At 36.9% G+C, this 10,610-nt stretch overlaps 1 protein-coding gene across 1 annotated transcript in view; it reads left to right on the forward strand.

Annotated features, from left to right (window-relative positions):
• Positions 1-264: 264 nt before the first annotated feature.
• Positions 265-10,610, forward strand: part of mapk8ip1b (mitogen-activated protein kinase 8 interacting protein 1b) — a 15,396-nt gene continuing 5,050 nt past the window's right edge. The window contains exons 1-9 of the mRNA XM_016490680.1: positions 265-355; positions 1,251-1,555; positions 2,374-2,455; positions 4,493-5,365; positions 6,134-6,209; positions 7,225-7,400; positions 8,358-8,461; positions 9,259-9,366; positions 9,581-9,651. Of these exons, the coding sequence (XP_016346166.1) occupies positions 265-355; positions 1,251-1,555; positions 2,374-2,455; positions 4,493-5,365; positions 6,134-6,209; positions 7,225-7,400; positions 8,358-8,461; positions 9,259-9,366; positions 9,581-9,651 (1,886 nt within the window). The remainder of the gene's footprint in view (positions 356-1,250; positions 1,556-2,373; positions 2,456-4,492; positions 5,366-6,133; positions 6,210-7,224; positions 7,401-8,357; positions 8,462-9,258; positions 9,367-9,580; positions 9,652-10,610) is intronic.

Here is a 10,610-nt window from a genome sequence, read left to right on the forward strand (position 1 = left end):
ACTGTCTCGCAGCATCTCTCTCAGCTCTGACTCTGCAAAGCTTTTATTTTGCCATCTCTGCTTGTATTTGTCTGTGATCCGGTTGTAGATCGCCCAGTGAGGATGCAGGTAAACACATGAGCAAGGGCAGAGAGATACAGTGAGAAAAATGCAGCATTCATTCATTCTACAGCACATATGAGGATGCTGGAGCCACATGTGCTAGTCAGTCTAACCTGACTTCAGATAGAGCAGCTCGAATGGCAGGTGCCGAGCTTTGACCAGATGTCCACACAATCCCACGCTGCACTGCTCACAGAATGGACTCCAACGGTGATGGCAAAGAGGAATGGACAGAGGAGCAATGGGAGAAATGGTATGAGGTTCTTTCACTCTTCAAGCTTGTGTTTTTAGTGGTAGAATATATCAAATGTTTCTGTGTTAGTGCATGTCTTTTGATGAGCAGCAGATGCAACATTTGTAGCAGATCATTATTTTTATTGCATAGCAACACCCTTGTTATGCCAAGGATCTTTTAATCATTTGTATGCAATATTATTTTCAGTATTGCAATGAAATTCTTGTCCTTTGCCAGTTGTTTGTTCATATACTGACTTTATTCTTGTGATGCAAAGCTGAATTTTCAGCAGCCAGCTTATGGGCTTCATTACATGTGTGGCATTAAAGTAAGTCATGTTTCCCAGCCCACTGAACTGATGCAAATTATTGGTCAGTTACACCAAAATACATAATAAACAGAAAATATTTGAAGAGTTCATTTGCAAAAACAGATAACCATTTTCAAAAATCATGTTTTTTTTTTGTTTTTTTTTTCATTGTGCATTGCAATTAATCTCAATCAAACTACAGTTGGGTTCTTTTGATTAGGTTAAAAAATAACTAAAAAATACAGCAAACTAACACAATAAAAACATGATAACATAATAAAAAATATGATTTTTTAACATTTTTAAAAACTGAGTTAAACTCTTAATTTCCACTCGACGGAAATTTTGCTTTTGCTGCACTTTTTTTATAAATTCGTCTATATCAAAATCTGATCAAATCTGGCAAATGTTTGCCGCAAACAGAGCCGCAGCTGAGTGCAGCCCGAGCTCTACGTGTTAATGAGTCTCATTGTAATGCAGTGAGTAAACACGCATATGAATAGTCTTTGTACCAAACCCCTCCCCGGCTCTTGTTCTCTCGGCTTCGCCGGCACTGAAAAAGCCAAAGTCTGATGTCATTGCTTGCTCTAATGGTCTGCTCAGTGGCCCTCATCTCCCCTCTCTTATTTTCTCATTCACTCTCTTCTCTGACTGACAGCCGATCTTTCCAATCCCTGCAGGATCATGTGATCCAGGCACACAATAGCAGCCTGGACGAGGTGGAGGCAGGCGCAGCGGGTCAGATCCAGGCAGAGACACATCCTTCACATCTTACTGATGCTGCACACAGGAGCCAAAGAGTGGCTTGTCGAGCATCAATGGATTCTGCCGTTCCTGTCAGCATGGATGCCTACCGTCCAAAACGACCCACCACTCTCAACTTATTCCCACAGGTGCCGCGGACTCAGGTAATAGACAGATTAAAATATGACTATAGATATACACCTGATGAGGCAAGGGAAGCAGTGCATCCTAGGACATTTCAGAAAAGAGTGCAAAACTAAATATCATGAAGTAATGTTTAAATAGTGCATAAAGCACTCAATTAATGTTTTAATGACTGATTATTACTCACTCACTTTGTCCTTGTAAAAAGAAGTATACTTTAGCATATGTGACCCTGGACCACAAAACCAGTCATAAGGGTCAATTTTTCAAAATTGAGATGTATGCATCATCTTAAAGTCGTTCAAATTAAGTTCTTAGCAAGGCATATTACTAATCAAAAATTAAGTTTTGATATATTTACGGTAGGAAATTTACTAAATATCTTCATGGAACATGATCTTTACTTAATATCCTAATGATTTTTGGCATAAAGGAAAAATCTATAATTTTGACCCATACAATGTATTGTTGGCTATTGCTACAAATATACCCCAGCGACTTAAGACTGGGAGTGCGATGGTCTAATGGCTTTGCTTATTTGGAAACACTGATAGGTAAGAGTCTGAAAATTCTCGCTGGCAAATATAAGTTATCTGACTGAAATCGTCTAGCGCCACCAACAGGTCAAATTTGGACATTTGTCTGTTTGTAGTATGAAAACTCAGAGAACCCCTGGGTCTGATAAAATAATGTGAAAGATTAAAAGAAAAGATTGATATTACCTCTGGTTCATCAGTACCCAGTGCCATGTATATAGAAACATATGCTATACACAGTTTGCATACTGTATACTGCAAGATTAGTATGCTATAGCCTGTCTGTTGCATCTAATCAACAGGACACTTTAAACAACAACTCATTTGCGAAGAAGTACAGCTGGCAGCAGAAAATCTCCCAGACCTTGCCGCCCCTTAAAACAGGTGAGTGATCTTTGTTTATGTGTGTGCGCTAATTAAGACATCACAGCAGAAACAACAGTGTTCTCTACTTAAAACAAGTTTAAAAAAAAAAAGTTTTTAAATAGAATTTTGTGTTTTTGCAGTTATCCTGCTTTCAGCATTGTGACATATACAGTATATTTACATTTACCGAAATAAAATACCTTAAAGGAATTGACTTAAGTATGAACTGAATGTAATGCGTTCAGACACTTAATTGCATGTTAATTACAATTGAATGAAAATGTATTGTAGTTTAAATGTATAATAATTGCAATTAGCTGAACTTTAGTCATTTTTAACCAACTTAAGTACATCTTTATATGCAATTTCATAATTATTTCTATTGCATTTGAAATATGGTTAAAGTACTGCTGAATGTACTGACAAGCATTTATGATAAACTAAAATATGCTTAATTTCTATTGTATGTAACTTGTATGTAATGCATTTAAATATACGTGTAATGACACATAAAGTTGCAATTTAGTACATTTGAAATATATTAACCTTAAATGTAAAATAAAATAACACAACACACTGCGATTAAATTATAATCAAGTAATCAACACATCAAAATAAGTGTGCTTCTTTAAAGCACATCAAAACTTATTAAAACTACCATTTTAAACATACTAGCGTAAAATGTTTAACATTACAAACTGCAATTTTTAAAAGTGTACTTAAGTGTGTTAAGAAACATAGTCATTTAAGTGTCTCTCTTTACATACACTTAGGTGACATTTTATTTTATTAATATTATTGTCTGCAAAGTCTTTTTTTTTAAATATACTTTCATGATTTGAAGTACACTCCAAGTGCACAATCAATATGATTAAGTGCATTTCTCAAAGGTGTACTTTTAAAAGTGTGTTCTTTTTTGTTGCATTTGCTGTTTATTTTGTAGGTAATTTGACCGTTTGTCGGCTAGCTCACTGTATGCCAAACCTCCCTTGCTCTGTTGTCTCAATGACAAAAGACCAGTCATGTTTTGCTGCCAACTGTGGTCATGTGAATTCGGTTTAGTCGAGTCATCTACAAAAACATGTTTGCATGTGCACTCTAGTCAAACAATGGGTCACATAGGCATAACTAACATCTTGGTCTGTCTGTTTCAAAAACAAACCGAGCCATTTTATGTTTTATTAGTCAGCATGTTAGTTGACTATTACCACTGATCTCCCCTAGTAAAAAATAAAGGTTACATTTTATTTTAAGGTGCCCTTGTTACAGTGTAATTTTACATTTAAATACTGAGTAACTACATGTACTTACTATATAGTTAGGTTTATGTTACTTGCATGTAATTACGCATGATTTATTGTTATTATAATAGTAAGTACATGTAACGTGTAACAAGGACACCTTAAAATAGAGTGTTACCAAAATAAATACACTAAAATGAATTTGAAATACATTTATTTCATGCTAAGTATACTACAAATACATTTATATATTTACTGTACGTACTTAATAAAAATACCCTGCAATTGTATTTTTAGTATACTAAACTGGTATACTAAACGTCTGCTAAATTGGAACAACTAATTTTGTGCTTACTGCACTTTAATTGTGCGGAAGTAGTGCTGAAGTCCAGCTAAAGATAAACTGAAGTATATTTGATCGTGCTAAAGTGGAACTATTGCAAGTATACGTCAGGTAGCTACAATTTAAATATCTAAAGACCGATATTATTCAAAGATATACAATCCTCATCAATAGTGACATTAAAACACATTTTATGCTTAATACTAAGATTTGTGCACGAGTTGCGCTTGGAAAGTTTAATTACAATTTCTATATCAGTAAGTCTCGAGCGCTACATCAGCAAATATGTTAATAGATTTTAACTATACTTAGTATGAAATAAAAGTATTTTACTTTTTTACTAGGGTCATAACTTAATTTTAACAGAATAATTAAAGTGCACTGCCATATTTATGTGTGTTTGTGTTCGTGCATGGACTTGATTGATACTCTATCAATTCACTTTTTTGTGCACGACCCTCCTGCAACCAGGTGAACTCGCGCCATCTCGCGAACACACGTGTCTGAGCGATGAGGAGAAGCACCACACTGCTCAGAGTCGGACTCAAATGAAGGACTGCGGCACCTCGACCGACAAACCCAACAGTTGCCCCTCCAAACACACTCAAGCTCCTGCCCCACCATACAAAGCCAGAGACGTGCACAGAGAAGCGGGCCACTGCGAACGCATCCGATATCACACAGACGTTAGGCTGGAGCCTACGGAGGAGATCTTTCTGACGCCGATACAGCGCTGCACTGAGGCTCTGGAGCACGAGAGAACGCCGGCGCTTTCCCAAGTAATCCCAGACAGCTCTGACAATGAAGCTCCCCCTCCGTACAGCAAACAGGATCTGCAGCCGCCTTCATATTCCTCTTGTGTGGAGGCTTTGGCTGCTGTGGCCCCTGACAGTGAAGCAGAAGAAGCAACTGGAGCGGAAGATCTGTGTTACGGAGACTGCGGCGCAGGCGAGGCTCACGCGCACCGCGAGGGTTTGTCGGGAATGCTGCGGACTTCCATGAGCAACTCGGACGCAAGCGGACTTTCCTACGATTCGGTGAAATACACGCTGGTCGTGGACGAGCACGATCAGCTGGAGCTCGTCAGCTTGAAAGAGTGTTATCGCGGATACAGCGACGACAGCGACTCGGCCACCGTCTACGATAACTGCGTCTCCTCTCCATACGAGTCAGCTCTTGAGAAAGAGGATGAGGAGAACGAGAATGAAGACGGGGGAAGAAAACAAAGCGGGATCAAACAGGACGCTTCGACGTGTCTGTCAGAGGATTCCACGCCTGAAGCCGACATGCAGTTTTCTCGGAAATTTGTTAACGTTTTCATGAACGCCTGCTCACGCTCTTCCAGTAAGTGCACTTTTATATATTTTTAGCATTTGAACACTATCGGTCAAAAGTTTGGAATTCTTTGTTTTTTTGTGTGTGCGTGTGTTTTTAAAAAGAAATAATTCTCTTCTGCTCACCAAGGCTGCGTTTAATTTGATCAAAACTGTAAAATTGTGAAATATTATTACAATTTAAAATAACTGTTTTCTATGTGATTATATGTTAAAATGTAATTTATTCCTGTGATCAAAGCTGAATTTTCAGGATCATTACTCCAGTCTTCAGTGTCAAAATTCAATATATATATATATACAACTGATATTATAAAGTACTAAGATGAAGGCTTTGCTGAGGAACAAGCTATGAGTTACATGACATTCAACCAGTAGCTTAATTTATTTGCTGAAAGGGTGTTGCTATAAACAGGTAAATAAAGAAATCCTACAACGTTATTGTATTTGGTATAACAACGGAATCGTTGGTAGATTCAGCCCCACTGCCCTTGTGCAGTTTTTATAATTAATTTGAAACAGTTTGTTTTTTTATGTTCCTAAAAGCCCTTAATAACCCTTGAAAGCTTTTAGTTCAGTTCGTTCAGTGTAGATTGCTTCCCTATAATTTGCAATTGTATCAAATCTTCAATTACTATGTCAATTAGAAAGTACGTGTGTAAGAATAGATCAGTATTTGACCATAATTAGAATGCACTGTATATTGATATAATGCACTGTACTGATGTGAAAGTGTTTGTATGACAGGCTGAAACAAACTCATTGCTTTGGTGTTTAGGTACAGAATCGTTTGGCTTGTTTTCCTGCGTAATCAATGGAGAAGAGAGAGAACAGACTCACAGAGCCGTGTACAGGTGAAACAGACTGAAACACAACTGTTAACAGTGGATACTGGGTCATTCTCAGGAAACGGCACCATTTGTGACTCAACATATAAAAAAAAAAAAAAAAAACCAAAAGTATTGTGTTATGTTTTAAAGGGGTGGTTGACTGGTTTTGATTGTGTTTATGGGGTGCAGTCTAACGTGTTCATGCTTCGTTTTTTAAAAAACGTATTGTTTTTCACATAATTTACCTTTATTCTTCAGCGCTCTGTCACTTCTCTGATAAACACACTGATCATTTCCTGCTTTTAGGAAGCCCCTCCCACAGAAATACGCGATGGACTCTGATTGGTTAGCTAGTCCCGTGTGTTGTGATTGGCTAAACCGCCTCTAGTGCGTGTCTAATCGTCTCTAATCAGGGAGCCGCTATTAATATGCAGGGTATTGAAACACCATTGAATGCAGGATCGCGTTTTACTTTCACTTTCAAGATTTGCGATCGCACGTGCTCAAGATTTACATGAGAAGGAGGAAACAATGGTGTTTGAGGCCCGTACAGATGTACAGAACTGTTATTATTCAACTATGCCAAGGTAAATACAGTTTTCCATTCTATGGCACCTTTAAAGCTTTAATACAGACAGTACGGCAACTGCATGCGCGTCCATGTATAACACTTCTCATAGCTATGTGAAAATAAGTGTATAAATGGAACAGAGCTGAGCTGATGATCTGAATGAGCCGTATTTGTAGGCATTAAACTGCCAGAATTTTAAAAGTCGATATCTCCGTTTGCATTGAACTTTCAACTTTGTAACTTTGCAGATATTGTTTATGCTCAAACAGCAACATTACACACAAACTAAGGTTAAAAAAAAGTGAAATCGCAATCAACCACCCCTTTAAGTTATACAAGTTGAGTATCTTGTTAATTATATGAGTAGTAAGTCACTGGGACAAAAAACGAGACACAAATCTCACCATCTGAGAACGAACCAGATAGAAAAGCAAGCATGTCCTCGCCTGATGGAAGTGTTTTTGGCAGGTTTGTCCCTCGTCATGATGACGAGCTGGAGCTGGAGGTCAGTGACCCTCTGCTGGTGGAGCTGCAGGACGAGGATCACTGGTGCGAGGGCTACAACATGAGAAGCGGAGCACATGGCATCTTTCCCGCTTATTACGCCACTGAGGTCTTCAAGGAGCAAGAGCTTGCTTCAAATGGTAAGAGCTGGAGATTCAGATCACTGTGTTTTGAATAATGACACGATTGTCTTCTGTAGAAGAAGTTAACTTCATAACTAATGAACTTTGCAACAATAACACTGTTATTGAATTAAAACGAAACAACATTGGACTACACTCTTACAAATAAAGGTGCTTAAAAGGTTCTTCACAGTGATGCCATAGAAGAACCATTTTTGGTTCCACACAGAACCATTCAGTCAAAGGTTCTTTAAAGAACCAAAGAACCATTGAGTCAAAGGTTCTTTAAAGAACCATCTTTTTGCTACCTTGTTATAATCTAAAGAACCTTTTTTCGCCACAAAGAACCTTTTGTGAAACAAGCAATAAGCCCCAAGAAGCCGTGGTTTACAGTGAATATATAACAGCTAAGGGGCGTTGTTAGGTACGATGTGAAGCGGAGTAAACCCCCTTAGCTGTTATAAATTCACTGTAAACCACGGCTTCACGGGGATTATTGCTTTTATAAAACGGTTATTCCATATACGTAGTAAGGTTTCACAAAATAAAACCGAGCAAGTAAAGTGTAATGATATTAATAAAAACAGTATTCTTCCACCAAACAATGTAGTTCCTCAGAAACAGTTGTGGTTCCAACAAAGTGTTTGCCGAGCAGCACACAGAAGTAAACAACGGTGTGTGTTTGTAGTGTAATTTACAACAGCTTCGAACGTGGCTCAGCCAATCAGAATCAAGGACCGGAACGCTCCGTTTTATAAGGAACCATTTAGACAAAAAAAAGGTTCTTCTATGGCATCGTGAAGCACCTTTATTTTTAAGTGTAAAGTGAGCTGAATAATGATGCTATCGTCTTTTTAGAGCTGCTTTACAGCTGAAATTGTATTCATTTCATGAGCACTATAGAAACCAATGTGACTTGGCTTTAATTACTTAACTGTTTGTATGGTCTTTATGTCTCGGTCTTGTTCTCGTTAGCAAAAAGTACTGAATGGATGGAGAGATATACGATGAAATTCCTCGGCTCGGCTCAAGTGCTGAATCACAAAGGCAATGATGTTTTGTGTGCAGCTATGCAAAAGGTTGGATAAGATTTACGTCACATTTCACTGCGTAGTTTAAATGAACAAAAAAAAAAAGTGCATTTCTTACAGTAATAATGTCTCGTGTGAAACTTGCGAACTTCACTATTCTTTGTTTAAAATGTTGATCACATGAAAACAAATGTACGCTCAAAAACATTTAGGCCTAAATTAAAGATTTATGTATTTGAATTGCATGTAAAATTTCCATTACACAGTTTTAATGCATATTTGTCAGTCATAATTAAATTAAACCGGTCAGATTTCTGTAATAGTACTAATATAAAGTGAATGTGTTTTAAACACACGATAACCAGGTTTATATATTTATCATCAGTAAATCTGATTTGTCATCAGATCTCGTACATTTTAATTGAATATTGCTTTTTCCACGGCTAGCCATATTTTAACCATGTTCATATTTTTAACTGAATAAATGTAATTCAGTTAAACAATGAACAGATGTATGCTGATTGTAAGCTATTTGAATAAATATCATATATATATATATGTCATATTTTATAAAATTCTAAATTATTTCAAACAGAACAGCACAGAAATCTTACCTGTTTCGTTTATGTTTAACTGATGAACACGGTATGCATCACATTTATTAGTATCAAGTTTATGAGTTTGTTTAACTGTGTAATCCAACTGGATGCACATTTAGGTTGAGATTCTAATACATAAATCTTAAATATTATTTGATTGTAGTGAGGGAATCAGCACATGCACTTGGGTTAAGCATATGTAAGTTCTTGATTAGACTGATAACGGTTGTTTATGATCGACTCCAGATTGCGATGAACAGGAGACTGACTGTGCTTTACAATCCTCCCTCATCCTGCGTCCTGGAGATCAACGTGAAGGGACTGAAACTCACGGTGCAGGATGATTTCGACTTGGTAAAAGCCATCTACTGCATTAACAATGTTTGTTTTATGATCGCCTTCGAGCACGGTTTTGCATCGAGCATCTCCAAGACTTAAACTTGAAAATGAAGACTTTCAAGTGAGGAATGAAGAATAACGCTGTTGTTTGTTGAATATTTAGCTGTATGGTCAAATCAAACTGTACAGATGAACTGGGCTGAATTGTGTTATGAATGTGTCTCCACAGAGCAGCCAATATAGTCACTTTTTCCATTTGAAAAACGTCTCATTCTGTGGCTATCATCCCAGAAACAAGAAGTAAGTCGAGCATTTAACGGCAACCTTCCCATTTTTACTGACAGTGATGATGGTTTTAGTATTATTAATTTGCATAAACACTACAGTTCAAAGGGTTGGGGTCAGAAAGGTTTTTTTTGGAAAGAAATTACGTAATACTTTAATTCAGCAATTAAGGATGCATTCAATTGTTCAAATGTGACAGGCATTTATAATGTTACAAAGGATTTCGATTTCAAATAAATGCTGTTCTTTTGAACATTCTATTCATCAAAGGATCCTGAAAAATAAAACGCATCACGGTTTCCACAAAAATATGAAGCAGCTCTAAACTTATAATGAAAAGAAATGTGTCTTGAGCAGCAAATATCAGAATGATTTCTGAAGATCATGTGACACTGAAGACTGCTGAAAATTCAGCTTTGATCACAGAAATAAATGACACTTGAACAGATATTCACATAGAAAACAGCTATTTCAAATTGTAATAATATTGCACAACTTTACTGTTTTCACTATTTTTTTTAACCCTTGTGCATCAATTAAAAAAAGTTACACATAGGTCCATAGTGGACAAAAATGTCCATGTCAAAAAACTGTCATAAAAATTTGAAGCTTGGGAGCACAGAGCTAAGTTTGGTCTCATTTGAAAGAAGACCCATGGCAGATTATTGCTGAAGTAAAAAAAGTTTAAAAAGTGAAACCAAAAAAAAACAGTTCTAGATGTTTAGGTTTATGAAAATGATTTATGAACGATGTTTTATATAAAATATATATTTTATGAAACATGTTGAACTCTATACCTGCTAGAAAATCAAAGCCATAAATCTAAACAAGTTGTATTCCAAATTTGAGGTTGATATCTCAAAAAATGAGCTTTCAGTAAGATTTTGTTTGGGCGCAGTACCAAATTTTCCCCATTAGATGCCAGCAAAACTCTGCTGGTGCACACAGTGGTTGGATTTGTGATTTGCAGTAGA

The sequence above is a fragment of the Sinocyclocheilus anshuiensis genome, unplaced genomic scaffold (genome assembly GCF_001515605.1).
Source record: "Sinocyclocheilus anshuiensis isolate Anshui unplaced genomic scaffold, SAMN03320099.WGS_v1.1 scaffold206, whole genome shotgun sequence".
NCBI lineage: Eukaryota > Metazoa > Chordata > Actinopteri > Cypriniformes > Cyprinidae > Sinocyclocheilus > Sinocyclocheilus anshuiensis.